Source organism: Prionailurus viverrinus, chromosome B3, assembly GCF_022837055.1.
Source record: "Prionailurus viverrinus isolate Anna chromosome B3, UM_Priviv_1.0, whole genome shotgun sequence".
NCBI classification, from domain to species: Eukaryota; Metazoa; Chordata; class Mammalia; order Carnivora; family Felidae; genus Prionailurus; species Prionailurus viverrinus.
The window spans coordinates 79,722,573-79,748,136 of record NC_062566.1 but is presented as its reverse complement, the minus strand read 5'-3'; the positions used below and the strand labels follow the sequence as shown (position 1 = coordinate 79,748,136).

General features: G+C 37.2%; 1 protein-coding gene across 3 annotated transcripts in view; it reads left to right on the top strand.

Moving 5' to 3' along the window:
- Window positions 1-25,564, top strand: part of BAZ1A (bromodomain adjacent to zinc finger domain 1A) — a 95,696-nt gene that overhangs the window by 53,030 nt on the left and 17,102 nt on the right. For 2 of the 3 annotated variants that reach the window (XM_047862002.1, XM_047862003.1), the window contains 11 exons: window positions 3,229-3,324; window positions 4,153-4,291; window positions 5,586-5,732; window positions 10,899-10,994; window positions 11,120-11,344; window positions 12,457-12,622; window positions 12,886-12,999; window positions 17,417-17,541; window positions 21,421-22,017; window positions 23,608-23,771; window positions 24,489-24,643. In XM_047862002.1, the coding sequence (XP_047717958.1) occupies window positions 3,229-3,324; window positions 4,153-4,291; window positions 5,586-5,732; window positions 10,899-10,994; window positions 11,120-11,344; window positions 12,457-12,622; window positions 12,886-12,999; window positions 17,417-17,541; window positions 21,421-22,017; window positions 23,608-23,771; window positions 24,489-24,643 (2,024 nt within the window). The remainder of the gene's footprint in view (window positions 1-3,228; window positions 3,325-4,152; window positions 4,292-5,585; window positions 5,733-10,898; window positions 10,995-11,119; window positions 11,345-12,456; window positions 12,623-12,885; window positions 13,000-17,416; window positions 17,542-21,420; window positions 22,018-23,607; window positions 23,772-24,488; window positions 24,644-25,564) is intronic. The other variant, XM_047862001.1, reaches the window with a different exon arrangement.

Here is a 25,564-nt window from a genome sequence, read left to right as displayed (position 1 = left end):
TTCTAGTTGTTCATAGAGTGCTGGATAAACACTTATTGATTTATCTCTCTTTTGCTTTGGAAAATTTAGTAATTTAAGGTTCAACATGTAAATACGTGGCCTTTACACCCTAAAGCCCCTTAAGTACAATTTTAAAGTTGATTTTCTTCATTATTTAGACTTTCTAATTTAGGGAAAATGATATGCATAAAACTTGCAAAAGTAAAATATGTGATTAGAAAAAATACAATAAGATCAAGACCCCTGGTTGGCTCAGTCAGTTAAGTGTCCAACTCTTGATTTCAGTTCAGGTCATGATCCCAGGGTTGTGGGATCAAGCCCCGTGTCAGGCTCCATACTGAGCCTGGAGCCTACTTAAGATTCTCATTCTGTCTCTCCCTCCCTCCCCCCTTTGCTCTCTCCCCCGCTCTTGCTGTTTCCAAACAAAAAAACAAAATCTGCAAATAACAAGAAAGAGTGTTCTTATTCTCCTTGAAGAATAAAGTATCTGTAAAAATAGATTGCTCAGCAAATCTCTTATAATCTTTAGTTGTAGATATTCCCTAGAGAATTCTGTAGCTGTTTTCTTCCAGAGTCAGTCAGTGTCCTTGGTTTTCTGGGATATTTACAAGTGGCCCTAGATGATCCTGTTACACACTGTGCTCATTTAAATTGCCTGTAGTTTCTTGAACTGTTTCAAATAGGCCATTGGTTAGGATGGGGATGGAAGTATCTAATACATGTACACTCCAGAAAATTTAGAAGGGGGCACCTGGGTGGCTCAGTTGGTTAAGCATCACACTTCAGCTCAGGTCATGATCTTGAGGTTCATGAGTTCAAGCCCCATGTTGGGCCATCAGGCTCTGTGATGACAGCTCGGACCTGGAGCCTGCTTCAGATTCTGTGTCTCCCTCTCTCTGTCCCTCCCCTGCTCGTGCTCTATCTCAAAAATAAATAGACATTAAAAACAATTTAAAAAGGAAAGAAAAGCAACTGCACTTAAAAAAAATATTAGAAGAAAACCACTTGTAATCTAAATGGTAATGTTTAGAGGTAGCTTTTTTTTTTTTTTTTTTTTTTTTTTTTGGAAAGAGAACACAAGTAGGGGAGGGGCAGAAACAAAGAGGGAGGCAGCGTCCGAAACAGACTCCAGGGTCTGAGCTTTCTGCCCAGAGCCCAGTGCATAGCTGGAACCCACGAGTTGCAAGATTATGAACTAAGCCAAAGTCGGACACCTGACTGAGCCACCCAGGTGCCCTGAGATCGCATTTTCTCCTAACACTTTGATTAATTTATTTCTAATCTTTATTCTGGGCCCTAAAAAAGAGAGATACAGCATTTATAATTTTGTATTTTTGTTTATTTAACATTATTGTAGGGCTGCTGGGTAGCTCAGTCTTAAGTATCCAACTCTTGATTTTGGCTCCCGTCACTATCTCTCTCACTATCTTTGAAGAGATCAAATCCTACATTGGGCTCTGCGCTGACAGTCTGGAGCCTACTTGGGGTTCTTTCTTTCTCCCCGTCTACCCCTTTCCTGCTTGCATGTGCACACATGCATATGCTCTCTCTCCCCCTTAAAATAAATAAAAATTTTAAAAACACGTTTTTAAAAATGTTGTAAGCATACTTTCATGCTTAAATAAATAAACTAAGGTGGAATTTTTAGTGACTGTGTAACAGTTAATCAAATAGATACAGGTAAGTGCTTTATAATTTTTGCTCATAAATGATGATACCCGTTCAAATTTATGAATAAGAGTCTTTCCTATTTTTGGATTATGTCCCTGGATAAATTTGTAGAAGTAGAATCTTATGTCAAAGGGTAAGAACATTTTAAAAACTTTCTATACAAACATATGTGGATATTTGTTTGCTAAACATGTGCTTATTTACATTCTTAGCAACAATGATTGAGAACACCCATCTTATTACATCCTACAAGAATTATCTGGGGTGGGGAGTGGAAGATTTAGTACAGCAGACTATTTAAAGCACAATGAATAAGTTCTGTAACTGTCTCTAGTCCCTTTATGTTAAAAATTTGGTAAGTGCACATCTATTACCTTCAGTGGTCCTAAATTTCAAAGGAAGAGAATAATATTAACATACGTTAAACATTTATTGGAAAATAAGTATATAATGTAATAAATAAAAATTATTTATACTCTGCTTCACTGGAGACTTTTTAGGGTCATTATTTACCTTGCAGTTTCAAATACCAGAACCAAGAAGTATCAAAAGACCAAGTGAGCAAGAGAAATGGTCGGGAATAAAAGAAAAAGAAGTCCACCAACTGTGTTCTGATAATTGCTTTTACTTACTGGTCCCTCTGTGTATCCCTAAGCTGTTAGGGTTAAATGAATCTTGAAAATAACAACTATATTTCAAATATAGGAGGAGGTTTTATTTTAGGTACTCTAATAATTTGTTACTTTACTTTGTCAAGATTTAATTGATTTGAAATAGAGCTGCTGTAGGCAGAGTCAGATTGAATGAATATTTATCCAGGAGCTACTATGTGTGAGACATTTTCCATATTTATAGCAGTTGTATTGGCAGGTGTTGTTTTGATCAGTGGTTCTAACACTTTAACATGCATCAGAATCACCAGAAAGATTTAATGAAAACATCAACTGTTGGGGCCCCTGAGTGGCTCAGTCTGTTGAGTGTCCGACTTTGGCTCAGGTCATGATCCCACTGTTCATGGGTTCAGGCCCCATGTCGGGCTCTGTGTTGATGGCTTGGAGCCTGGAGCCTGCTTTGGATTCTGTGTCTACCTCTATCTCTGCCCCTCCCCCACACGCGTGCGTGCATGCTCTCTCTCAAAAATGAATAAACATTTAAAAAGTGAAAAACACACAAACAAACAAAATCAACTCTTGATCCCAACCCCAGAATTCCTTGTTCAGTAGGTATGGGATGGGGCCCAGCTATTTGTAATTGTTACAAGTTCTCAGGTGATAATGATGCTGCTTTACAAGGTTCTTAGAAGTGGGGTGCCTGGGTGGCTCAGTGGGTTGAATGTCCGACTTCGGCTCAGGTCATGATCTTGGGGTTTGTAAGCTCGAGCTCGGGGTTTGTGAGCTAACAGCTTGGAGCCTGGAGCTGCTTTGGATTCTGTGTCTTCCTCTCTCTCTGCCCCTCACCTGCTTGCAGTCTATCTCTCTCAAAAATAAATAAACATTAAAAAAAGTTTTTTAAAAAGCCAAAGTTCTTATAAGAAACTTTATGAACCTTTTGTTTTAGGAAAGAGAAAAATTACGTGAAGAAAAACGAAAATATATGGAATACTTAAAACAGTGGAGTAAACCTAGAGAAGATATGGAATGTGACGATCTTAAGGTATAAGTATGTTATGTGATGTTTCACACCCATGCTCTGTGTGCCCTATGTGGCTTTGCTGATGAAATTTTTCTTTCATAGTGGCTTCTTCATATTTAAGAGGAATAGCCAATTAAACAAATGCTATATTTCGAGTTCCAAAACAGCATTATTAGTATTTTGTAACAAACTTTGATAATGCTTCTTATTCTGCAGACTTAATGGGTCATTTGTGTGATCGTTGATAATCCAGTATTATCATTCATCTCAGTTTATAAAGAACCATTTCTAAGTTCAGTAGACAGTGGATTAATTCTACTCTATATCCTAAGGAAATCCTGCATTGAAGATAATATTGGCACAGCGAATGCCTGATCTCAGAATCTTAGGTTAAAAGTGCCTCTTAACTAGAAAATGCAGTGAGAAATATACTTTAGCCCAAAGTTGTTCTTAGTTCAATAAAGAAAAAAGTCCCTAGTGACTGTGATTTAATAAAGCTGGAATAAGGCCAAGACACACATCATTTTAAAAGTTCCAGGGCACCTGGGTGTCTCGGTCATGATCTCGCAGTTTCGTGGGTTTGAGCCCCACATCAGGCTCTGTGCTGACAACGTGAAGCCTACTTGGGATTCTGTCTCTCTGCCCCTTCCCCACTGACACTGTCTGTGTCTCTCTCAAAAATAAACTTGTAAAACAATTTTTAAGAAGTTCCAAAGGTGATTGTGATAAACATCTAGGGTTGAGAACCACTAGTCTACATGAAATAAATCTTACTAGGTAAAGAGTATGTATCTATTATAATTTTCTGTAATTGGCTCAAATAGTTATATAAATTATTTGATCTTTCAGGAACTTCCAGAACCAACTCCAGTGAAGACTAGACTACCTCCTGAAATCTTTGGTGATGCTCTGATGGTTCTGGAGTTTCTTAATGCTTTTGGGGAACTTTTTGATCTTCAAGATGAGTTTCCTGAGGGAGTTACCCTAGGCAAGTGCAATTGCTGTGTTACAGTTCACCCTAAAATTAGTGGCTTAAAGTAGTAAATTATTATCTCTCAAAATTCTGTGGTCAGTGGAGTTAGCTGTTCTTGGAATCTCTCATGTGGTTACAGAGAGTGACTGGGACTGGAGTCCTCTGAAGGCTTACCTGGCTGGATGGTCAAGATAGCTTCCTCACACACATGCCTGGTACTCAGTGCTCCTCCACGTGGCATCCCACTCCGTCAGAGTAGCCTACACTTGTTATGTGGCAGCTAAGAACTCCAAGAAGAAGAGAACAGAAACTGCCAAGGCTAGGCCTGGAAGTGGCAAGCCTTGTTTCTGTCATAGTCCATTGGTCAGGCCTGCTGGGATTCAAGGGAGTGGAGGAATAGACCCCTTGAGGGTTTACGTTAAGTGTAGGGAAGGATGTTAAAGTGTAGGGAAGGAAGGAATTGACATCAGCCATATTTTGAGATAAGTTATGCCTGCCTTTGTTATGTGATTCTGTATTGACTCTGTACTTTTACTTTGTGTAAACATTATAATAACTACATTGATTGAGGAGGGCTTTGGATCCCATTTTGGCTTTTGAATTGTCAAATACCAAAATAGTTTTCTTAAAATAGAGACCCTCAAAGACAGAATTATAATGCCACTCTTATTTTAAGAAGAGTATATTCTTCAGGAGGGCTTTCACATTCCCTCAATTTCTCTTTATGAGCTGGCTGAGGCATGCATCATGTGCCTCAGAGATCAAGGTCTAAACAATACTGGTTTAGGTAAGATAAATTAGATAAACAATTGTGACTTGGATACAACATTAGGATCATAAAAAAATTTAGATTTTAAAATTTTAAATAAAAGATTACATCTAATACTAATGATTACCTCTCCTATGCACTGTTTGGTAAATGGTAATGTCCCACATAGCTCCTGAGAGCAGCGGGGCAACAGTAACAAATCTTGGCGTTGTTATTCAAATTAGAATAAAATTATAATTTTTAATTTGTGCCTTAATTTGCACCTGAAGTTTAAACTTAAGGTGAAATATTGTATTGATTTGCTGAGGCTGACTTGACTTTCTTGAATATAGTGATTTTTGGCTTAATGGTTTTATTTTATTGTAATCATTATAAATTGTTTTTAGACTTTGCCTTGGATAATACTCTACTTTGATAAATGGACACTTAAAAAAATAATTGCACAGGCTGTTGTCGATTAAAATGTTTATTGTTCCAATGGAGTTGTTTTTTCAGTGCATGAACAGAACTTCAAATTCATTTTAAACATTTTATTCACAGAAGTATTAGAGGAAGCTCTTGTAGGAAATGACAGTGAAGGCCCACTATGTGAATTGCTTTTTTTCTTCCTGACTGCCATCTTCCAGGCGATAGCTGAAGAAGAAGAGGAAGTAGCCAAAGAGCAAATAACAGATGCAGACACCAAAGGTCAGAATTCAGTATTCTTGTTGATTGATAGTAGCTCTGTAGCTTTGAAACTGATTTTTAAAGGTTATTTTAAGATTAACCTCGCTTTTACAGTTCTAAAATATAGCTGTCCAAGTTACCCAATTCCTGAGTCATATACTAACAATACATTATCAGTTGTTTTATAAAAACTTTGTTTTAATGTATCCTGTTTCTGGGGCGCCTGGGTGGCTCAGTCAGCTAATGTATCCTGTTTCTGATGACCTTAAAATATCTACCTCTGCCCCCAATCGGTCTTGCTTTTTATTCTTTTAGATTTCTCCTATGATTTAGGAACATTACGGATTTCATTGACCAGTATCTGTAATTGCAAGAGATTCTGCTAAATGGCACTGATTTCTTTGCCTCTACCTAAGGAAATACTTTAATTATTGTTATCAGTACTTTAAGTTGAAAATACTGTTGCTGATTTCATTTGAGACATGAAAGTGTTTAGATGAGAGTTAAGTAAAATTTAGTTTTTATTTCACCAACAGTTTGAACTAGACATTTTGCTGTTTAAATGCTATGCACTTAAATATCTAGGGTCAGCATGTGGTACATATTAACGTAGGAATAATTCTTAGAGAAACCCTTTTTTATTTTTAAAATGGAGTATGTTCACTATTTGTTTAGGACTTCATCAGAGGAGTTGTTAAGCATTTGTATGATTTGGCTTCCTGAATTACACTCTTCATGAACTTTGCCATATCACATTAGACATTGTTTAAAATATCTATAAACTATTTTAGTGTATTGCATAAAAATTCACAATAAGATAACTTTGGGGAGACATTTTGATAGCAGTCTTGATACAAAAAGATAGGACATTCTTCCATTCAGATAGTATTGTTGACCTTAGATAATTTGAGCTCATTTTTTAATGCCTGATTCATGAAGCAACAGGATCATCAATATGCACCCAGTGTTAGTTTTGTTTTTCTTTTACGGCCTAAGTTCAAGCTAAATATTTTCTCTAACTTGAGTGCTAATCACCATATGCCCCTTATCAAGGTCATTTTAACAATGCTGTCCCCTTTATCATCTCAGATGACTTAGTCCATAAAATGAGACTCTACTAAGGGGAAGATAGAAGGGCAAACAATTCATAAAAATCTAAAGATTTTTCTAACATAACCAGTACCAGCACTAAAGATGGATTATCTAAGACAGAAAATGTGGCAAATACTCATTCTTTTAGCCACTAGATTGTCTTAAGGACCAATAATATCACAGGGCTGTTGACCAAGTTCTGACCTTAATACAAGGTATAAGTCTGTATTTAACTCAGGATTTGAAGCAGGTGAATTTTGTAGTTTTGTACTGATGGGAAAAAGTGGGTGACAAGGAAATTATGTTGGAAAATCAGCTAGTGTAAAGAAAAAAAAATGTATATAGATATTGGTGTTTGTATTGCCATTGTATTTTCTTTCCAGGATTTGTTTGATCTGTAATTTTTATAACTCTAGTCCTGTACAGGATTGCAGATAAATACTAATACAAATTAGTAATTTGTATTAAATAATACAAGAATAAGTATTAAAATAATACTTATTATACCCCAGAATAAGTATTGGCCATTAAATAAAGGTTTTAATGCACCTTTTTTTTTTTTTAATTTTTTTTTTTCAACGTTTATTTATTTTGGGGGCAGAGAGAGACAGAGCATGAACGGGGGAGGGGCAGAGAGAGAGGGAGACACAGAATCGGAAACAGGCTCCAGGCTCTGAGCCATCAGCCCAGAGCCCGACACGGGGCTCGAACTCACGGACCGCGAGATCGCGACCTGGCTGAAGTCGGACGCTTAACCGACTGCACCACCCAGGCGCCCCTGCACCTTTTGAAGATATTTATTTAAATGTTAGGGAGCGGAAAAAACATGCTTTGGAATTTTAACACCCTTGTCTACTTCCTGTTGTATTGGCTACATTTTATATAATTATTACAGTTTCAGTAAGTACCCTAGGCTGTTCTCCCAGGTATTTTCCACATGTTCCTCCTATCTCTGTAACAAAAAAGCTTTTCCACAGTTCTCCTGAAAACAAGTGACATAAGATACTGTATATGCATTATTTCATTTAATTCTCATACCCCCTTGTGGTATAGATAGGTAGGTATAATAGGCAGATCATTATTAATTATTTTCTGCCTTTACTTATAAAGAAATTTAGTCTTAAGGAGTTTAATTAACTTGCCCAAAGACACATGGCTCATAAGAAAGTGATGGGATAGAGATTCAGGAAGTCTGCTCTGAAGCCTCATAATGCCTATACTATATTGCTTCATGATATGGCAGAGATGTTGAAAATTTGAGTATTTGTTTCCCTAGCATTGCCTATAAAATTATCTGTCTTCAAAAAGATTTAAATCCTTTGGCCTTTAGGCTCCCTCTTTTTATGTCAAATCTTGGAAATTTGGGCAATTTTTAAAATCTTACATTAAAATTTTCAATTCCTCTCTTTAGTCTTACATCATGAACTTGGAAGCCCTTCAAAGTATGGGAACAAGAGCATCCTCCTTACATAGCATAGTTTTGTGTATTTGCTAAGATATCATTGTTTAGTGTTGGAACTGTAGATTCTAGATTACTCTGATGATAAATGTAACTTTAAGATAATCATAACAGACACAGTTCAGCTGTACAGTGGAGCCTTGAAGAACACAGGGGTTAGGAATGACACCTCTCCCCACCCATAGCTGAAAAATGCACATATAACTTTTGGCTGCCCCCCAAACTTAACTACTAATAGCCTACTGTTGACTGGCAGCCTTACTGATAATAGAAACAGTTCATCAATACATGTTTTGTATATTATATGTATTAAATGCTGTGTTCTTATAAAGTAAGGTGGAAAAAAGAAAATGTTATAGAGAAAATACATTTATAGTACTGTTCTATAAAAAATCCACTTATAAGTGGCCCCACAGAATTCAAACACATGTTGTTCAAAGGTCAACTGTATTCTCTTGGTATGATATACCCAACTGACTGTCTCTAAGCGAATCCTAGAGTAATAATACAGTTTCTTGAGAGTGTCATTTGGCAAATAATTGAGTTAAAGAATACATTTTACTTTTTTTTAAGTAGGCTCCATGCCCAACATGGGGCTTGAACTCACAACCCTGAGATTAAGAGTCACGTGCTTTACCGACTGAGCCAGCCAGGCACCCCTACATATTTTAACATGCTACGTGAACACAATTAAAAGTAAACTGTTGGGGCACCTGGGTGGCTCAGTCCGTTAGGCGTCTGACTTCAGCTCAGGTCATGATCTCTCAGGTCTGATGGTCTCACAGTTCATGAGTTCCAGCCCTGCTTCGGCCTCTGTGCTGACAGCTCAGAGCCTGGAGCCTGCTTCAGGTTCTGTGTCTCCCCCTCTCTCTGCCCTTCCCCTGCTCGCGCTCTGTGTGTGTGTGTGTGTGTGTGTGTGTGTGTGTGTGTGTGTGTCTCTCTCCCCCCTTCTCTCTCTCTCAAAAATAAAAAAATAAACACTAAAAATAATAAAATAAAAATAATAAAAATAATTTTTTAATCAAAAAAAGGTAATCTGTCATGTTTTTGGTTGTTCATTTCCTAAGGCCTTTGTAATTTTGTCCTAGGATATTAAAACTGACTACAGATAAAATAGGTTGAACATGGTAATTGCTGCGAAGGAAGAGGATCAGTTCACTTTTACTGGGACTGTTATTAATATTAGAGTGCCTATTAATTTTGTTTGACTTTACATGTAAAATGAAAATTGAGGAAGTTTTAGCTCTCGTATTTCTCTGGTAAGGAAGATTATAATGTCTCATTTGGACTGGATTCTTGGCCTGGTAGGAATAACTCCTGCATATTTGCAATGTTTAGTCAAATAACTTCTCCTGTGTGGCATTGTCTATGCTTTAATGCCATGAAATTGTCAATGATTGTAATCAAACATGATCCCAGAGTTGCCTTTTTCCTTTTAGTAAAGGACAGCAATTCTGTTCTCTGAGGTTCATTTTGTTAGCTTGTGAATTTTTGGAAGGAAAACATAGTAGAAAGATAAGGAACCACAGACAGTTTAGCCCAGTGATTTTTAACTCTAACCCATGGAATACTATGAGTTGTACAGGGATTCCTTGGTGCCACTGCAGGAGAGTTGGAAAAGATGAATGGGCAGGATTATCATCTCCATACCCACTTAACAAAGGAACTTTTATCTCTTTTCTATTGGATTCCCCAAGAAATATTTGAAGAATTTAAAAACCATTGATCTAGATTCACTCCTTTAGGAAAAATGAAGGCAATTAAGTGACTTGTGTAAAGGTTCTGTAACTAGGAACTAGGGGACTGGCAGAGCCAAGACTAGAATATATATGATCTGACTCAGTCTGAAGCTATGCCCACTGTACTATGATATAACAAGAGGTTTTTGTAAGCTTAGAGTTTTTTCATAGTTAACACTTTAAATTTTTTTATCAACAATGTATTATAATTAGGAATAATTGCATATGCTAATACTTTAAATACATTTGTGCTAGTAGATTTACTCTAGTCTTGTTTGTAAGCTAGGGATGGTTTTCAAAGTTAAAGCAATTTACTTAGAAAATACAGGGAAATCTCCCTGTGGTTTCTTAGATTGCAGAGTTTTCAAAATATAGGAAATTTAATGAAGAGGATAAATCAATGGTTAAGTGACAGTAGTGCTATCTTTAACTTGTTTTCGTTCTTTTTCTGTTCTGTGCTGGTTTTTGATGATCACAAACCATACTTTGTTATGATTCAATCCTAAAATATTTATTAAAGATTGGGGGACCTTCAAGTAGATTCTGATTTTCAAAGTAGACTTTTCTAAAGTTGTATTGAGTGAGGAGATTTGTTTTTAATTCTATGCATTTTACCATGTTTTTTGGAATGTGTATGTGCACCTTGTTGGTAACTTGGAAATTGTCTTCTCTGTGTTAACTAAGGAAGATATTAGTGTGCAGTACATGTCTTAGGATTTATAGTCTGAGGTGGACACGAGGTGGGATGTGAATGATGCTTGTTTTACCTAGTGTTGGCTCTTTTGAGGTTCCCGAATGTTAAGCTGTTTGCTGTTTCTTTCATCATTTTAAAAGGGCATTATTCCCAAATATTCCAGCTTTGATCTGCACTAGAATAAAGTATTTATTTCCTTAAAGATTTAACAGAGGCTTTGGATGAAGATGCAGACCCCACAAAATCTGCACTGTCTGCAGTTGCATCTTTGGCAGCTGCATGGCCGCAGTTGCACCAGGGTATGTGTGGGTTTTATTTATTTTTAATTGGATTTTTATTGATAATTTTATTAAGGTGCATTTTACATTGCTAAGGATTCCTTGCTTATATTCTAAATGACTGTTTCATTTTTTAACAACTATAGGCTGCAGTTTGAAAAGCTTGGATCTTGATAGCTGCACTCTTTCTGAAATCCTCAGACTCCACATCTTAGCTTCAGGTGCTGATGTAACATCAGCAAATGCAAAGTACAGATACCAGAAACGAGGAGGATTTGATGCTACAGATGATGCCTGTATGGAGCTTCGTTTGAGCAATCCCAGTCTAGTGAAGAAACTGTCAAGCACTTCAGTATATGATTTGACACCAGGTAAACTTTGCAAGTTGGAATTTGTATAACCTGCCCCCTTCCTACCCTCTTTTATCTCTTTAGGCCAGAAAACTAGGTGCTGATGAGAAATTTTAGATGATACCAGTTTTAAAAGAAAGAGCAGTCTTAAAAAAATTGTTGGACTACAAATAGTGACCCAGATGGAAACTACTGTTGTTTTCCTATTAGCTTTAACTGTTTCTGATTTTCTTTTCTTTTTTATTTGGACTTTCCTGGTGGCAAATCTACTACATCTACTAAATTTAGAAGGATAAGTGACAATTAGCTGGCTTTCACTTTTATTTATCAGTATATCAGAAATTTAAGCCGGAGCAGCTAAATTCTAACATTTGCTTGAATAGTGTTTGAGGTATGAGAAATGGTGTATGAAGGTGAAGTTTCTTTTCACTTCCTTTTTTAAATAAAAAATTACAGTGTACAAACATACCAACTTTAATATGATTATTTATCATAAGAGACTCTTAAAAACTGAGAACAAACTGAGGGTTGATGGGGGGTGGGAGGGAAGGGAGGGGGAGGGTAGGTGATGGGTATTGAAGAGGGCATCTTTTGGGATGAGCACTGGGTGTTGTATGGAAACCAATTTGACAATAAATTTCACACACATAAAAATAATAATATGCTTATTTCAGAGAACATCTAATAAAAGTAGAGTGCACTCATTCCTAACATCCATATAGTTTTTATAGTTTATGGTGGGTTTTTTTGTTTGTGTGTGTGCAGTATTTTCAGAGTAGCAATTTGCCTGTTGCCATTTTTTAAAAATCCATGTGGTTATAATTTAGACTTTATTTGAACTTCATAAATGAGCCCAAAAATTAAAACTTGAAAAAAATTGTCATTAGAAAATTTTTCATGTGTATTTAACTGGTATATAAAGTAGTTACTAGTATTTGAAATGCCTTGCATATTACATAACTATTAATTTGGACTCAGTTGCTTTTTCTGAAGACATGCCATTGGCATGTTTGATCTTGAGACTTTTTCCTATTTTTTTTTAAGCATTTTCACATTGAGCCACAAATTAAGATTTTTCAAACAATTCCATTTTGTCATTGATGATACAGAATTTATTTACCAATTTTTGACAGGAGAAAAAATGAAGATACTTCATGCTCTCTGTGGGAAACTACTGACCCTAGTTTCTACTAGGGATTTCATTGAAGATTATGTTGATATATTACGACAGGCAAAGCAGGAGTTCCGGGAGTTAAAAGCAGAACAACATCGGAAAGAGAGGGAAGAAGCAGCTGCTAGGTGAGAGATGATTATAGTCAGTTGTGCCAATGAAGGCTGCTTATTCCTTTACATCTAAAACCGTACTTGACAATGGGCTGTAATATGACCTTGGTTCACACTGGTGTTTGATGGCTTACCTAAGAGGTTATGAATGAATACTACCTTATGGTTTTGTGATAACATTTGGATCACTTTCCATAATTTTATGGTTGAAGACAAGATGCTAAAAGTTGAAATTATCTTCCATCAAATAGACTGTAGTATTTTATTTTAACTTTCAGAATTCGCAAAAGGAAGGAGGAAAAACTAAAGGAACAAGAACAAAAAATGAAAGAGAAACAAGAGAAACTGAAGGAAGATGAGCAAAGAAATTCAGCTGTAGATATATCTGTTGGGTATGGTTTGAATTACACTGCTCATTCTTACATAAGAACAAAAATCAGCACTTTAAACTCTAAAATGCTTTCAAAACTTTTAAAAACTAGCTTTCTAGTTTCTTATTCATAGGTACATAACAATTGTGCCAATGGGCCTGTAGCCTCTTTTTAACCAGTAATGTATTAATAGTGGTATCTCCCATCTCCACCACCATCACCATTGTGCATTATGTTTCACAAAGCTCCTCTGAGTTTATTGAGGAGTGGGGATGAAGTTGGAGGTGTTAATAGATGGTATAGGGAGAAGATGAAAGCCCCTTAAGTAATTTAGTGACTTAGGTACTCTTTTTCATTTGAAAATATTTGGGGTGATAATTGGCTATGAATACAAGTGGGAATTTTTTCATATTGTACATGGCAAACTGTATTCAAATTTACCAGAATTTTTTTTATAAAATCTGCAAAGGAAGGCTCCAAAAATCTCAGTATTCCGAAATTAATGTATTGACTTTTAGTTATACTTTCATATAAAAATACCTGTAAGTCACAAACTTGCAACAGCTGTATTTTATATGGCCATCAACAATACGTTAAGAAATAAAATTTAGGGGGCGCCTGGGTGGCTCGGTTGGTTAAGCATCCGACTTCGGCTCAGGTCATGATCTCGCGGTCCGTGAGTTTGAGCCCCGCATCGGGCTCTGTGCTGACAGCTCAGAGCCTGGAGCCTGTTTCAGATTCTGCGTCTCCCTCTCTCTCTGCCCCTCCCCTGTTCATGCTCTGTCTCTCTCAATCTCAAAAATAAATAAACGTTTAAAAAAAAATTTTTTTTTTAAAAGAAATAGAATTTAGCTTAGGAAAGTTAATCTGATACCTAAATAACAAGCAATCAAAGAAAAAAAACGAATACTTTGATTTCATCAAAGTTAAAAACTTTCATGCTTCAAAGAGCACTGTCGAGAAAGTAGAAAGAGGTGTCTGGGTGGCTCAGTTGGTTGCGCATCTGACTCTTGACTTCAGCTTCTATCATGATCCCAGGATTGTGGGATCGAGTCCTGTGTCAGGCTCTGCACTGGGTGTGGAGCCTGCTTGGGATTTGCTCTCTCTGTCTCTCTCCCCTGCTTGCACCCATGTGCACTCACTCTCTCTCTAAGGGGGAAAAAAAAGGTAAAAAGACAGCTCAGTAGATGGGAAAAAATATTTGCAAATCATATCTCTAATAATGGTATAATATCCAGGGATGCCTAGATGGCTCAGTTAAGCATCCAACCTCAGCTCAGGTGATGATCTCATGGTTCATGGGTTTGAGCCCCACGTCTGGCTGTGTGCTGACAGCTCAGAGCCTGGAGCCTGCTTCGGATTCTGTGTGTGTGTGTGTGTGTGTGTGTGTGTGTGTGTGTGTGTGTGTGTGTGTCTGCCCCTCCTCTGCTTGCACTCTGTCTCTCTCTCTCTCTCTCTGTCTCTCTGTTTCAAAAGTAAACAAACATTAAAAATAATAATAATGGCATAATATTCAGAATACGTAAAGAACTCGTACAACTCAACAATAAAAGAACAACCGGTTTAAAAAATGGGAAAAGGATTTTAATAGGCATTTCTCCAAAGAAGATATACAAGAAGCACAGAAGATATTCAACATCTTTAGTCATTAGGGAAACACACATCGAAATCACAATGAGATATTACCTCATACTCACTAGGATGGCTGTAATCCAATGAAGGGACAATAAGAAGTGTTGGTGAGACTGTGGAGAAATCGGAACTCTCATGCATTGCAGGTGGAGATGTAAAATGGTGCGGCTGCTCTGGATAAATTTGGCAGTCCCTCAAACAGTTAAAACATTTGTTGCCATATGACCCAGCGATTCCACTCCTAGGTATATACTCAGAGAATTAAGAGCATACGTTCACCCAGAAATCTATATACAAAAGTTCATAGCATCATTATTCTTAATAGCCAAAGAAATGGAAATAACCCAAATGTCCATCAGTTGACGAATGGTTAAACAAAACGATGTATTTCTTCAGGGGTATATCCATATAGCAGAAGGTTATTGAGCAATAAAGAAGAATGGAATTCTCATACATGCTACAATGTAGGTAAACTTTGAAAACGGTGCTGAGTAAAAGAAACCAGTCATAAAAGACCATGTGTTGTATGATCTCATTTATATAAGTAGTCCGGAATGGGCAAATACAATACACAGCAAAAAGTAGATGAGTGGGTACCAGGACAGTGGGGAAGAGGAAATGGAAAGTGACTACTAATGGCTATAGGCTTTTTCTTTGGGGATGATGATACTGTTCTAGAATTAGATGGGTGTAATGATTGCACAACCTTGTAATATACTAAAAACCACTGAATTTGTATACTTTAAAATGGTGGTTTTAGGGTATGTGAGTTATATCTCAATTTTTTTTCACATTTTATAAACCCTTTCCAGTTTTATTGAGATATAAGTGACTTATAACATTGTATTAATCATTTAGGGTATATGACATAATGATTTGATACATGCATATGTTGCAAAATAATTACCAGAATAAGCTGAGTTACTATTCATCACCTGAATTTTTTTCTTTCTGATATCTTAATTTAAAAACAAAAGAAGGGCACCTGGGTGGCTCAGTTGATTAAGCATCCAACTTCGGCTCAGGTCATGATCTCACGGTTGGTGGGATTGAGCCCTGTATTGGGCTCACTGCTGTCAGCACAGAGCCTACTTCAGATCCTCTATCTCCTCTCTCTCTGTTCCTCCCCTGCTGGTTCTCTCTCTCTGTCTCTCTTTCTCAAAAATAAACAAACAAACTTAGAAAAAATAAAAATAAACGTTACAGATTCCACCATTTCATATATTTTTATACTCATCTAGCCTCCCCTCATTTACATTATCCCTCTGGCTCCTAAACACATTTGAGTTTGCAAACCTTGCTTTGGATAAAGACCATAAATGGTGGAACTTATTGGGGCGCCTGGGTGGCTCAGTCGGCCCCCAACTCTTGATTTTGGCTCAGGTCAGGATCTCACAGTTCAGTTCGTGAGCTCTGCATTGACATTAGAGAGCCTGCTTGGGATTTTCTCTGCCTCTCCCCCGCTTGTGTTCAGGCACACACTCTGTCTCTCTGAATAAATAAAATATGGTGGAACTTATTTCAAGGTTCATACAATTTTAAACTTAAAAAAAAATTTTTTTAATGTTTATTTATTTTTGAGAGAGAGAGAGCAGGAACGGGGGAGGGGCAGAGAGAGAGGGAGACACAGAATCCGAAGCAGGCTCCGGGCTCCGAGCTGTCAGCACAGAACTGGACGCGGGGCTCAAACCCACAAACCGTGAGATCATGACCTGAGTCAAAGTCAGACGCTTAACCAACTGAGCCACCAGGTGCCCCATACAATTTTAGTTTTAATTTGGATAGTATAATGAATTAAATATCTATATTGTATTTATTCAGCCTGTTAGCTGTATCAGAAATTTATTTTCTCTTCTCCACTATTGGTCTACTTACCACCTACTTTCTACTCTGAGCCGACCATCACCTCCCAGCCAGCTACCTAGACTGTTAACAGTGGCCCCTTGTCTCCCTTCATCTACTTTCTCTCCCAGATCCTTTTCCACATAGCAGCCAAAGTACCTTTTAATCATTTCTGTTTTCTAAATTCTACTTTTTCCCCCATTGCTTATTGAATAATTCCCTATAAGGCCCAGTATGACCTAACTCTGCCCTTGTCTCATCTATATCTAGGACGACTTCTTTGTTTTATATTTTTCTCAAAATAATAGAGAAAAAAGCTCTTTCCTTTTCTCTTCAGCTCAATGCCATTGCACACATTTTCCCCTCTGCTAGAAATGGAGATTTCTTCTCACCTGCTGCCTTACCCCTCCCTGGTCTCCCTGGTCTCCCTAGTCTCACAGTTTAAATATCACTTCTTCAAGCAAGCCTTTCTTTTTTTTTTTTTTTTTTTTTTTAACGTTTATTTATTTTTGAGACCGAGAGAGACAGAGCATGAACAGGGGAGGGGCAGAGAGAGAGGGAGACACAGAATCCGAAACAGGCTCCAGGCTCTGAGCTGTCAGCACAGAGCCCGACGCGGGGCTCGAACTCACGGACCGTGAGATCATGACCTGAGCCGAAGTCAGACGCTTAACCGACTGAGCCACCCAGGCGCCCCTCAAGCAAGCCTTTCTTGATCCCTGAGACTAGATTTCAGTTCACCTTGAAAAGTTTTCATAACACCTTGAACTTCTCCTTTTTTAATAGTTATTACATATTTTAATTTTATAATTGTTTGTGTTATCTGTTTCCTCTACAAGAATATCATTTTGCCCACTACTTCCTAAACATAATGGCTAGCCTTTCATAAGCAGGCAATGAATATCTCATGAATGGAATTTTATATATTCTTTAATGAAAGTAATCTTTGTTTTTTTTCCTTAAGGGAGGAAGAAAGGGAAGATTTTGATACTAGCACTGAGAGCAAAGAAATGGAGCAAAAGGAACTTGATCAAGATACCATCACTGAAGATGAAGATGACCCCAGATCACATAAAAGAGGCAGAAGGGGTAATACAGAAATTTCTTAAGGGCATGCTTACTTGTTTTTAATTAATAAGGCACATTATAAATTAGCTATACTGAAATATGTATTAGATTACTTCCATTTATTATTCCTAGGTGTGTTTGTTTTTAAATGCCCAACTCATAGCAGTGATAAGTTCCTTAGATGGTGACCATTTTGTTAAAAATGGTGTTAGAAGTTACATTCTGTCTTTATTCTCATGTCATTTATACTTTAGGGAAGAGAGACAATATTCATATTCTTTTAACAGATCAGTTTCACATAACTTCAACTTCTGGTTAGCGAGTTTTGTTGAGTTTGGTATTGACTACTTGATATTAGGCGAAATAGAAATTTTTATTCTATAGCCTACTCAACATTCATTGAGTACCTTTTAGATGCTAGAAATACAAAGGTCAGTAATGCTTATAATTGGTACCAAATGATTGAGAATGGAAATCTACTACCTTAAAATAATTTTATAAATTTAGATCAAAGGGAACACATTTTTTTAAAGTTGTTGATATAATTTACTTCTGAGGATCTTTAACCATCTTCATTTGACAACTACTGAAGGAGATTTGTAAGTTTATTCTGTGTTTATAATTTTGATGGTATCTTTTTTTTCTACATTATTTTCTAAAATGGCTATTATAAGTAGACAGAAAATCTCCTGTATCATGAAGGCTATATTTTCTGATTACAATGCAATTGATTTAGAAATCCAAAACAAAACAAAAAAAAAACCTCATTTGATTAGAGGTTTAAACACCTCATTTAAAACACACTTCTAAGTAATAGGTCAAAGTAGAAACCATAAATAGAAACTAGAAAATGTTTAAAACTACTCAATACTGAAAAAAAGCTAATCAATACTGCACATTAATACTTGTTGGATACAGTCCCTCTACTTGGTGGAAAATTTATAGTTTTAATACATATTAGGAAAGAAGAAAGGCAAATTGACCTAGGCATTCATTTAAGAAGTTAGCGGTAGAAGATAGAATAATCCTTCCAGATAAAAGGAAACAATGGATACAAATAGAAATTAATAAAAAGTAAACTGTAATACAGGAGAACAGCAAAGCCAAAAATTAGTTGTTTGAAAAAGATACAAACTAGACAAACCTTTGTTGAAATTGATTTGGGGGGAAAGTCACAATAAGGTTAGGACTAAAAAGGTAAACATAACTACAGATAAGAGTAGAAATTTAAAGGTAAGGAAACAGCATATACAGTTTTATGGAAATCACTTTGAAAATGGAGGCAAAAAGGGGGCACCTGTGTTGCTCAGTTGGTTAAGCATCTGACTCTTTGTTTTGGCTCAGGTCATGATCTCACAGTTCGTGAGTTCAAGCCCCCCATTCATGCAGAACCTGCTTGAGATTCTCTGTCTCCCTCTCTCTCTGCCCCTCCCCAACTCGTGTCATCTCTGACTCTCACAAAAATAAAATAAATAAAGCTTTAAAAAAAATGTTTAGGGGCGTCTGGGTGGCTCAGTCGGTTAAGCGTCCGTCTTTGGCTCAGGTCATAATCTCACAGTTTGTGAGTTCGAGCCCAGCATCGGACTCTGTGCTGACAGCTCAGAGCCTGGAGCCTGCTTCAGATTCTGTGTCTCGCTCTCTCTTTGCCCCACCCCTGTGCATGCTCTGTCTCTCTCTCCTTCAAAAAAAAATTTTTTTTTAAAAAGGAAAATGGAGGCAAAAATAAAGCAAAATCCTAGAAAAACACACATTATAAAAATGCATGAGAAAATTTAAAAGGTGACTGGTCCTAAACCTTTAGGTCTTGAATCAGTATTAAAAGTCTTCCTACAGGGGCGCCTGGGTGGCGCAGTCGGTTAAGCGTCCGACTTCAGCCAGGTCACGATCTTGCGGTCCGTGAGTTCGAGCCCCGCGTCAGGCTCTGGGCTGATGGCTCGGAGCCTGGAGCCTGTTTCTGATTCTGTGTCTCCCTCTCTCTCTGCCCCTCCCCCGTTCATGCTCTGTCTCTGTCTGTCCCAAAAATGAATAAAAACTTTAAAAAAAAAAAAAATATAAGTCTTCCTACAAAGAAAATGTCAGTCCCAGACAACTTTATAGGTGAATTTTGCAAAATTTTAAAGAAGCAGATAATTTTTTTTAATCTTTATTTATTTTGAGAGCAAGCAGGGGAGGGTCAGAGAGAGAATTGCAGGCAGTCTCCTCACGTGGTCAGTGCATAGCCCAACACAGGGCCCAATCTCATGAACCATGAGATCATGACCTGAGCCAAAATCAAGAATCAGACGCTCAACCAGCTGAGCCACCCAGGTGCCCCAAAGAAGCAGATAATTATAATCTTATATACAAACACTTTCAAGCAAAGAAATAGAAGTAACTCCCCACCCATCTAAGCAATCTGACAGTGACTGAAAGAAGAGAAGTTTAATTCTTCAACACACCATAAAAGGCCTGGCAGGTCACTAGGAATCCAGTCTCTTCCTGTCTTGTTGGTACTGCCATCCATAGGGTTTGCTGCCATTCTCATGTTCAAAAATGATTTATCCCCATGTCTCCATTCTGGCTAGTTGAAAGACGGGAAATGCAGAGAGGTACAACCCAGAGGTTACATTTAATGCTTCTGCTCCCATCTCTTCGGCCAGAAGTTTCTCATGTAGCCATGCCCCCTGGAGAAACATTTCTTTTTTTAAAATTTTTTTTTTCAACGTTTATTTTATTTTTGGGACAGAGAGGGACAGAGCATGAACGGGGGAGGGGCAGAGAGAGAGGGAGACACAGAATCGGAAACAGGCTCCAGGCCCTGAGCCATCAGCCCAGAGCCCGACGCGGGGCTCGAACTCCCAGACCGTGAGATCGTGACCTGGCTGAAGTCAGACGCTTAACCGACTGCGCCACCCAGGCGCCCCCGAGAAACATTTCTTGCTGGAAAATGTCCTTCGTTTGAATTGCTAGGTACCCAACTAAGCATTAGGGGTTCTGTTACCTAAAATCATTGGTTTGTAAACTACAGCCCATTGGCCAAATCTGCCTTGCCCATTTTTATATAATCCATAAGCTAAAAATGGTTTTTTATATTTTTAAGTAGTTGGGGAAGGAAGAATGATATTTTGTGATATGAAAATTAAATGAAATTCAGGTTTCAGTGACCATAGTTTTAATTGAACACAGTCATTCTTGTTCATTTACATATTGTCTGTGGCTGCTTTCATGCTACAATGGCACAGTTGAGCAGCTGTGAGCAGAAACCATATGGCCCACAAAACCTAAAAATATTTACTAGCTAGACCTTTATAAAACTAGTTTACTGACTCCTGCCTTAAAGAAAGAACTATGTTGCAGCATAACAGATTCTGCCTCACTCTCCAGTGTGAGATTACAGTTTTTTTGTGTGACTCTTGTATTGTAAGTAAGTCCAGTTTCTTATGAGCATAGAGTATTAGTCTGTTCGTGCGCCATAATAAAATATCGCAGACTGGGTGGCTTAAACAACAGAAATTAATTTTCTCACAGTTATGGAGGCTGGAAGTCCAAGATCAAGGTACAAGCAGGGTTGGTTTCTGGTGAGGCCTCTCTCAGCTTGCTATTGCACCTTGTCATTGTGTCCTCACATGACTTGTCTTCTGTGCCCAGAAGTGAAGTGAGTGAGCACTCTGGTTTCTTTCTTTTCTCCTCTTATAAGTACCCCAGTCCTGAATTAGGGTCCCGCTCTCTGGACTCATTTAACCTCAATTACCTCCTTAAGGGCCCTGTCTCCAAACATAGTTACATTGGGGTTTAGGATTTCAACCTATGAATTTGTTGGGCATTCGGTTTGGTCCATAATACATAGTAACTTGGGATGGCTTTGTATATTTTTCTGATGAAAATTTAAAATGTGATGATGATCAAATGTTTCAATTATAGGGAAAAGGGGACAAAATGGGTTTAAAGAATTTACAAGACAGGAAGAAGTCAACTGTGTAACGAGAGAGCCTCTTACTGCTGATGAAGAAGCAGCTTTAAAACAGGAACATGAACGAAAAGAGAAAGAGCTCTTGGAAAAAATCCAAAGTGCCATAGCGTGTACCAATATCTTTCCCTTGGGCCGAGACCGCATGTATAGGCGATATTGGATTTTCCCTTCTATTCCTGGATTATTTATTGAAGAGGATTATTCTGGTCTCACTGAAGACATGCTGTTGCCTAGACCTTCATCATTTCAGAATAATGTACAGTCTCAGGATCCTCAGGTATCCACTAAAACTGGAGAGTCTTTGATGTCTGAATCTACCTCCAACATTGACCAAGGTCCATGTGATGATTCTGTGCAGCTGCCAAAACCAGTGCATAAGCCGAATCGGTGGTGCTTTTACAGTTCTTGTGAACAGCTAGACCAGCTTATTGAAGCTCTAAATTCTAGAGGACATAGAGAAAGTGCCTTAAAAGAAACTTTGTTGCAAGAGAAAAGCAGAATATGTGCACAGCTAGCCCATTTTTCTGAAGAGAAATTTCATTTTTCAGGTAAATTTTCATTGAAAACTATTTCTTTTTCTCTCCCCATAATCTATGGTTCAGGATTAAACATCTGTCAAGCTATTAGAGCTATATTTAAAACATCTTCTGTCTTCTCTTTCATTTGGACCATGAAAGTTGGCAAGTTAGAGAATGTTTTCCAGTTAGACAAGATTTCACTGGGTTCCGTTTAGATTATGAGGAATGGCCGTATAGGAAGATTCATATTCTTCCCAGTCCCATTCCCTGATCAGTAGACTCTGAATACCCAAGGCACTAAGGTTGCCATTAGTTTTAGACAATAGACATGATAGTTCATTCATTAGGGGTTTTGGCTGAGGGTCCCAGGGACAGTTTCCATTAGTGATCACACCTTTGGAGATTGGCTGCAAGGGCAGATAGGGTAGCAACATACAATGGCTGGTTCATTGATAACAGGTAAAAGAAGGTAATAAAGCGTTTTTGGCATTTTCATATTACTGAGTTTCTCTAGGTAAAGAACTCTTAAATTTAGGGGCATACTGCCATGTCTACTTTAGTTCTCTTCAGAATTAAAAACTTCAGATCACAATTCTTTAACAGCTTTATTGAGATTAGTTCATATGCTATGCAGTTCACTCATGTCAAGCGTACAGTCAGTGGTTTTCATTAATATTCACAGATGTGCAACCATCACACAGTCAATTTTAGAACATTTTTATCACTTCGAAAAGAAACCCCATATTTGTTTTCCTTCTCTGGAAATTTCCCTGTCTGAACATCTTATATGAATGGTATCATATACTATATATGGTTTTTTGTAACTGGCTTCTTTCACTTAGCACAATGTTTTCAAGGTGCATCCAAGTAGTAGCATGTGTCAGTACTTCATACCTTGTCATAACCAAATGATGTTTCATTATGTAGGTAAACACCACATTTTACTTAACTGTTAGTTGATGGATGTTTCTGTTTTTTCCACATTTTGGCTGTTATGAATAATGCTGCTGTAAATGTTTGTGTACAAGTTTTTGTGTCGACATATGTTTTTATTTCTCTTGAGTGTATATCTAAGAGTGCAATAATTGGGTCATATGGTAATTCTGTTTAATCATTTGAGGAACTGCCATACTGTTTCCCAAAGCAGCTGCACCATTATATGTTTCTGCCAACAGTGTATGAGGGTTAAATTTTTTCCACGTTCGTGTCAACTCTTGTTACTATCTGACTTTTAGATTCTAACCATTTTAGAGGTATGAAGTAGTACTTGATTGTGGTTTTGGTGTATATTTCCTAAAGACCAGTAATGTTGAGCATCTTTTCATGGTCTTAATTGACCATTTGTATATCTTCCTTAAAGAAAAGTCTATTCAAATCCCTATTGCCCATTCTTTTTATTAGGTTGTCTTTTTATTGAGTTGTAAGAGTTCTTCATATATTTTAGACACAAGTTCCTCATCAGATATCTGATGTGCAAACATTCCTGCCCCCCCCCTTTTTGTACTTTAGAATTTACTAAGTGTTTTTATAAATCCATTTTCTCATGATCATAACTGTCACATTGGGAAAATTGTGTTTTTAATAAGAAAATCATAATAAAGGTATTGGTAACTATTTCAGACAAACCTCAAACTGATAGCAAACCTACCTATAGTCGGGGAAGATCTTCCACTGCATATGATTCATCTCAGATGTCTGCGGAAAGACAGCTTGAATTGAGGCTGAGAGATTTTCTTTTGGATATTGAAGACAGAATCTACCAAGGAACATTAGGAGCAATCAAGGTTAGTACCTGGTCCCATTTTTAGTTTGCCTATTACCAAAGTTTTCGTCATTTTTGTTAACTTACTTGATACAGGCAAGGCATGTGTGTTTTGAATAAATACATGGGAGTGATAATATTTTTTATGAAAACTAAGTTAGTTCCCCTCTATCAAAATACTAATATATGAATAGAAATCTTTCTTAAATGTACTATATGGCTATCTGCTTTCGTAAACAGAATTTAATGAACATAATTGACCTTTTTAATAGTAATTTTTATTATGTTTAAAATAACTGTTTTGCGGTATTTTCATCTGAGATGTTAAAATGTGTAAGGATATTTTCTTCTTCCTTGACTAGCTCCTGCCTGCTCTGCTGAGTCTGGTTTGTTTATTGGTTTCTTTGTTACCTTTTTAAAATCTGTAAGTAATTCATGCTTGATAATGTGTGTTCTGTTCATTCCTTTGCTATCATCTGTCACTTTTTTGCTACTATCAGGTGACCAATCTCAGAATTGTTTATGATTTCCCTATATAAAAAGTGAGGTACTAAAGCTTCCATCTATAAATGATATGAATTCCATTTTGGCCACTTAGTAACCTTATTTTTAGATCCCTTTTTGATTTACAATCTTTTCTAGAATATTCATGAATTTTTCATATGTACATTGAATCTCATACTTCTTAGGAACAATATATGCCATTTTCCCATGTTGGTAAACCTGGGTTTTGTTACAGGTTACAGATCGACATATCTGGAGATCGGCATTAGAGAGTGGACGATATGAGCTGTTAAGTGAGGAAAACAAGGAAAATGGGATCATTAAAACTGTGAATGAAGGTATAGAAGAGATGGAAATTGATGAGCAAGCAAAGGTCATAGTAAAAGACAGGTACAAAAATGATTTTTCTAAAGTAACTCACTTTTTCTTGCCACTCTATATGGTTCTTTTTAGTAAATGTTTTTTTCTTCAAAAAATTGTTTTAAAATCTTACCATGAGGACTTTTAATACTTGTAACCACTGAAATAATTTTCCTCAACCACAAACTCTCTTTTACTCCACTTTGTGCTAGTGCAGACAAAAGGCAGCTTGTTAGGATAATGATAATTGCTCAAGTTTAAAATAAAAAGTCTTTGAGCCTAGGGTTTTATTAACTTCAGAAAGTGATTTTATATTGTCCATTTTTCTATAGGATATCTTAGTAAATTGTGTTGGGCTTAAATATTATTTGAATTATTAAACAGAATCTATATCTGTAGATCTGTAGATAGATGCTTTGACTTTCTCAGAGTTTTTGGATAACTCTCCTTAAGGAGTTTATTTAGAAGGAAATGGAAAAGAGACATTAAGCTAGCAGCTATGAAACAGGATAAGAGTTCTGGTAGAAGCAGATACCCAGTGCAAATGTAGTACATAGGAGGGCTACTTGTCTTTGTAGATCAAGGAAGACAGCACAGGAAGTGCCAGAGGAAGTGACCAAGAACCTGAGACCTAAAGGTGGGGAAGATGTACTGGGAGGGAAGATAGAGTACTAAAGGCTTTGAGCGAATAGGTTTGTACGTGTAAATGATCATTTTAGCTGCGGCATGGAGATTTATTGCAAAGGGAATAAGATTGATGGCTAAGAAACTATTCAGGAGGCAGCTGTAAGTATCCCACCCGGTAAAAGTTGAAGCAAGAGAAATAGAGGGAAGCTGCCTGGTCTGCTTATCCTTAAGGCCCACCACTGGGTCATCTCCCTAAATCCTTTCCCCTAACCCATGTCTCATCCACCTTTCCTCCTCCAAATATTTGCCCTTCTGACCTTAAAG